This window comes from Otolemur garnettii, unplaced genomic scaffold (genome assembly GCF_000181295.1).
Source record: "Otolemur garnettii isolate 467f Iridium unplaced genomic scaffold, OtoGar3 scaffold00035, whole genome shotgun sequence".
Taxonomy (NCBI): Eukaryota; Metazoa; Chordata; class Mammalia; order Primates; family Galagidae; genus Otolemur; species Otolemur garnettii.
Genome location: NW_003852430.1, coordinates 15505420 through 15511824, shown reverse-complemented (window position 1 = coordinate 15511824; position 6405 = coordinate 15505420). Strand labels below are relative to the sequence as shown.

The 6405-nt window shown below is 37.8% G+C and overlaps 1 protein-coding gene across 1 annotated transcript in view; it reads right to left on the bottom strand.

Annotated features, from left to right (window-relative positions):
• RIMS1 (regulating synaptic membrane exocytosis 1) overlaps positions 1-6405 on the bottom strand; it is a 474428-nt gene that overhangs the window by 62762 nt on the left and 405261 nt on the right. The window contains 1 exon segment of the mRNA XM_023513140.1: positions 959-1194. Within this exon segment, the coding sequence (XP_023368908.1) occupies positions 959-1194 (236 nt within the window).

Below are 6405 nucleotides of genomic sequence, written 5' to 3'. Positions count from 1 at the left end.
CTGCATGATATATATAAATTTTTTTTTGAAAGCATTTGGTTATAGTTAAATTTTGTGACAAGGCTCTTGCTATTAGGAACAGAAAATGGAACCAATATTGATTACAAGAGGGGAAAGAGGTGTTGAGAATTTACAGCAGTTGAATTTTTCACTCACCATTTTCACATAGTATTGAGCATAGTAATAGCTTATCTGTCTTACCGATATTATATAATTTTAAGCAGTGTTTTATTATATTTTACAATGCAAAAATAATCACTCTCCTCTCTGTGCTTGTGTGTGTGTGTATATATATGTACACACACATATACATATATGTATATACACACACACACACACACACAAACATACACCCTTAGGACACAAGGTTTTTAAGATTCATAAGCAGTAGAAAACATCTGAAACACAAGTTCATATTAAAACATTATTCTTTGCGTAAAACCACTGAACCGTTTTTCTAAAGTGAAACTCGCGGCTAGGTTTTTGCTTGCATTGAAACAATAACAAGGACACTTCAGTTATCATCTTAATACGGTACCTTGAAGGCTACATCTCAAGTTGCACAACTGACCTTCTTTTCTATGAAGAATAAAGACATAGCCTAATTTATAAGTAATGGAATTGTGGAACATTTTGAAAGAGAGAATCCTGTTGCTTTTCTTGCATTTACATCAATTTGGACCTTGGACGCTTCTTTGCATTTCCTTGCATATTTGTAAATATGGCCTTAATATTTTTTTTTAACTTAAAGTATCTGACCACTTTACAGATTAAAAAACGATCCCTTGTTAAGAGAGCTGCACAGAAGAGAGAAAACAAACAAAGAAACAAACTCATGTAGTTAACAGGTTTTCAGAGACAGAAAAGTAAACCAAATACACACCACGATCCCATCACGAGCCACGGCAGGAAGGTCAACTTTGGTCTCTGGTGTTTAAGGTGAATTCGCATCACTCACCTGTCTGGCTAAGCTGAGACGTGCTTCTGCTTCTTCGAGATACTATGGCAACCACTTTGGCACTCAGGCTGGACCTCCGCTTCTTTCCACCTGCTCCGACGGTCCCCACAGCTGTGTCAGACTGGCTGCCGTCATTATGCTCCAGTGAGTACATCTCTCCACTCACACTGGTGCTCTTCATGATGGCTCTTCCCGACGTCCCCATCCGTCTGCCTTGCATTTTGGGGGTAAATGAACTATATTTACAAAGTAAAAACATATATGCATCCATAAATTACAGGTCAGCATAACTGAAACTCTAAATCTAATTTGTTTTGAAATAATCCAGACATATTTTTAGGGGGAAAAAGACAGTTGAACAGCAGTCCTATGGCTATAAATATTCTAAAGTCATATCACTAGTCCCCATGTATTTACTAGACGTAGTTTAAGACAATGCCATTTCAACATGAAGTAATTTAGAGACCTATAAAGACCTTCCGGGTATAGGAAGTCTACATGTTATCCTTGGGGAGGTGAACTTGCAGGTGCTGTAGTTACTATGACACAAAAGAAAAACTAAACTATTTAAATCAACAAGAAAAGTTCACCTACATTCTTAAAAGAAAAATATAGGAAAAAGAATTGATACTCTTTGGATTTGCCACAAAGCAAGGCTTAAGAAATGAAAACACCTATTTGTTCTAATATTCCTTTCTGGATTCCAACTCACAGACACCTCTTCCGCTGAGGCTGGGTGAGTCTCAGCACCACTGCTAAGAAGACCAAAAAAAAAGTGCTTTGGGATGAAGTTTCCCTCCTGCTTCTCGTCCCTCCACGCGTCATCTCCTCCCCACAAACTTCCACGTCTCATCTTCTTCCTTTGGAGCTTCACACTTCCATGCTGTAGGCTGACACCTTTTTTTTCCCTATTGAAATTTACTTATCCCGGATTGTACTAGTTGGTGTGAACAGACTCATTCTCTTCTCCAATGAATACGTTATTGTTAAGAATTTTGGGCACCACGAAAGGCTGGCGGGGAAAAAAATATCCTTTCTACTAGTCGAGTAAACAGACATCTGAGAGTTGAGGAGAGGTGGGGCAGCAAGTGGGGAGCCTGGATGCTCGGGTTCTGGGAGTCTTTTAAATTGCATACCAGCTATATTATCCATCGAGCTTGGTCCCTTTGGTCCAATACAGACCTGGTTGATCTATCTAAAATAAGCCTCTTAATTTTATGTTTCCTTAAAATATTTGCAAAAACTGACTTACATGACCCTCCCCACCATTTTGATAGTCTTCATTTTCTATTTCCCATTTTAAATTATACAAAGTGCACATTACCTAATATGGTATCTTTTCCAGTGATGACATTTAATACGAGAGTCAAAATTAATCTTAATAAAGCTACAAATGATAAAGGAGTCTTGGGGATTATGGAACACGCTTGTGATCACATATATAATAAGTGTTTCTGCTGAAAGGGAAATTGGTACGGGAGGAGCTCAGAAAGGTGGGAAGGCAAGATCAGGGAGGCCTATAAGTTTGGGAGAAGAGCCATGACTGGTCCTAGGATCCTTCATGGACTGTGAATTGAAAACTGAGGGCTTTCTCTGATGAAGATGATCTGGAACTCTTAATCCTTAGCTGTATTACTTGAATGGGTCCACATCAAAATTCTGATAGTAAAATATTCTTAATATTTCTATTCCAATCAGCTTTGTTATGCATTTTATACAAACTTCTTTTAAAAGCATTAAGGAGGAGAGTATTAGATATGACAAGTCCAAAGCTGATTCCTGTGAGATCTATATTCCCAGCTCCTGTGGACTTTCTTTCCTGGTAAATGTTACAGTCACTTTCTTCTGTGTCCTGGCTGACTTATTTGAATGCATTATCTAAATCTGTCAGTAGTTTTAGGTTTCCTATTGCCACCTCCTATTTCTACTACTTTACTTGAAGAATTCTGCTGGAGGATCTGCAGAAATGTCAGATTTGGTAAATTTCACAGTCATAATGTTCATCCTCAAAAAACCACCAGAAACTGAGAACTCAGTGGTTTTTTCATCTCTTATCAACCTTTTTAGCACACTCCTCATAGTGGTTATTGAAAAGCTCTCTTTATAGTAAAGTGTGACTAAGTAACATGTACCTTTTCTCCCCGTTATTTCCATAAAGATGGAATTCTATTATAGCTTTCAATTTGCATTTGAAAAATCAGACCACAAAAGTACTATTGTGAAATTATGGACAATGGTCTTTAGGTTATTAAAAGTTTAAAAGTACAGGAAAACGTCTTTTATCGTATTTCTATCATGACATTTATTTAAGATGAACTAGGATGATTCAAAATGACTCTTTAATGGATAGTCAACTCTAGCAGAAATGTGCTGTAAATACTGACGCATAAAAAATCTGAAAAACATAGGGAAATCTGTAGGGTAAGTCTTACCCGTGGGAAGGAGTTAAGAAGTTATATTAATAACGACTGTGTGAATAAAATGTATGAGGCGTTTCTTCCTCAATAAACGAAATCCTTGTTTCGACGTTACAAAGCAGTCTCATGTAACATGGGGCCATGCAGAGCTTCCTACAGAAGCTAGAAGACTGTCATGTTCAATGAAAACGTGTTAAGGCATTTTCAATTCTTCTAACTGAGGAGGATCAGTCAAATAAGTATAATCAATACGAAGGTTACTGTTTTAGCACAAATATGCCCTCTCGGTTCCTATTTCTTAGCTTTAATTTGTTCTGCTTCTGCTGCTTGAAAAACTAATCCTATCATTTACGTGTGCTTGAATTCTTTAAGCTGCATCGAGGGCTTTCTACTTTAGAATGCTTTTCAGAATCTCTCCAGCATTGTGACTATTGTCTCCTGGCTCTTCACTTTCTGTTTGGCACTGGTTATATCAAGGTTCTGATATTTTATATCAGCAAGGATCTTATGCAGCACTACAGCACCCTTCCCATTGCTGAATGAACTGATACACAAGTGAAAAAAAGTTGTTAGGACACCAACAGACTGATATAACCTACCTTTAAAAAATTAAACAAACAAAAAAGCCATCTATCTTTTTGATTTCCTCTCTTCCTCCATACACTGACTTTTTGTTGAAATAGCTCCTCAAGGAGTAGCCTGTATTTTCTCTTCTCTGATGCTCTTCTGAACTAATTTCCTTCAGCCTTTGTCCCCACCACTTTGCTAGAACTGTCTCTTATCACAATCGCTGATGATGCCACATGGCAAACTCCAGTGGATCACTTCTCAGTCCTTACACTTTTGACCTCTTAATAAAGCATTTCATGTTCTTATTTTTTTTTTTTTTTTATTGAATGGTAACTATGTACATTAATGCACTTCTTGGGTACAGTGTGGGGTTTTCACATGCAATCTGAAATACTTCCATCAAACTGGTCAACACAGCCTTCATGTCATTTTCTCAGTTATTGCTTTAAAACGTTCACATCATGCTCTTAGTCTTGAGATACCTTATGCTCACAGATGCTCTAAACCTGTGCCTCAGTGGCAGGATCTTGGTCCTATTTTACCACTAACATTGGAGTTCCTTAGTGCCCAGCCCCTTGAATATAGTTTTCCAAATGAAACTAACTCTCTAGATGTCTCACCTGGTCCCAAGCTTACATATTCTCTGTATGCCGCAGAAATTGTTTTTATCTGTGCTCAACCCTGGATTCCAGATTTATTCATCTAGCTGCCAACTAATATACCTGGTTAGACAGGTCTAATAAATCCTTCAAACAAGGTGTTCAACCCCCCCCCCCAATTCCCTGCTATCTTTCTAATCTTCTATATTACACTAAAGAGATCCATTCACCCAATTACTCAGGGTTATCATTGTTTCAGGGTAAAAAAAACAATGTTCAAACTTGGAAGACACACACACACACACAGAGTCGCCTGTCTTACTTTCCAATGCCATGCTTGAGCATTCTCTAACAAGTCCCCCTAAGTCATGTGACTCTCTAGAGAAATGTAAAATTTTGGACTTAATCTTATTCACTCTTGTAATTACAGTCCAGTATTTTACAACTCCATAAATGAGAGGTTAATTTGAAAAAAAATTGGTAAAGGGCAAATGCTAACTCTCTGGTGGGCAGAATTACAAACAGGTTATGGCTTTGTTGATGCAGAGCACATTTCCACTTTGAATCAAACTTAGTAACCCTCCTCTGGCATTCCTTTTTTTTGTCATTGACTGTACATGTGTGTACATAAGTACTTGAGTTTCTTGGATCATCTTTGGAACCACCTTGTCATCCTGGTGGTTTTCTCACTACTGAGTTAATTAAGACTTCAGCATTTGATATTTTTCTGATGATTATGTTTTAATTTTGAGAATTATATTTTGATGGAGTTGGAAGTCTCACTGAGGAGGCTGAAGCCCCCAAATTGAGCTTTGTTGGCCAAGGAGAGTGTTTCATGAGGTCTCTAAGTCCACAGATGCCTTTCCTGGCATCTAGATTTAACCTCAAAAGGCAACAGCATAGTGTCTGTTTCTGTTTTCTTTCTTTTGACTCTGGTTTTCCATGTATGTTTTGTTTGTTTGTTTCTTGTCTGGTTCTTGCCTCCGATTTTGCTTTGCTTGTGATTAATAATACATTCCCAACTAGCGACAGCAATAATAGGGACTCTGTCTGCGGATGAAATCTGTCAGATGCCAGACCAACAGATTTCAATTTATCAGGGATATACTGGAAATTGGGTGGCAGACAACAGAAAATCTGGTTTGTTAGTCTTTTTGCATGATTATTTGTGTGCTACTAAAAGTCCACACCAAAGAAAATGTTTTGTGCATACTAAACTAAAATAGCCCTTTTCACTCAAGGCTTAGGTTTACGTGTTAATTTTAGACCTAAAGCTGAGTGGTTAACACTAAAACAGCTAGTTCTCTTTAACTGTTTTACTTTGCGTTCACCCTGGTGATAGTTGTCCCAGAAGACAAACGTTAGATCTCAAGGCATCTTAAATTTAATAGTGCCTGTGTTACGACCAATCTACATAAATTAACAAGTACTTCTATAATTCTAACATAGAGCACTAGAGAATCCCCAGGGGAGAAATAAACTGAATTATCGATAGACTTAAAAAATTTATTCTTAAGAAATTACTAAGTCAGAACAATTTTAAGAATCTTAAGTCTACAAACAAATCACTGGAGATATCAAAATAGTTTCATAATTTTGTCTTAACAAGAGCTTTATGAAAACCACTATGAGATTTCTGCTTCACATGTACTGAGATGGCTGTAATAAAAATGAGACCATAAGAAGTGTTGATGAGAATTTGGAGAGAGGCTCAGCACCTGTGGCTGAAGTGGCTAAGGCGCCAGCCACATATACCTAAGGTGGCGGGTTCAAATCCAGCCCGGGCCCGCCAAAGCAACAATGATGGCTGCAATCAAAAAATAGCCAGGCTTGTGGCGGGCGCCTGTGGTCCCAGCTACTT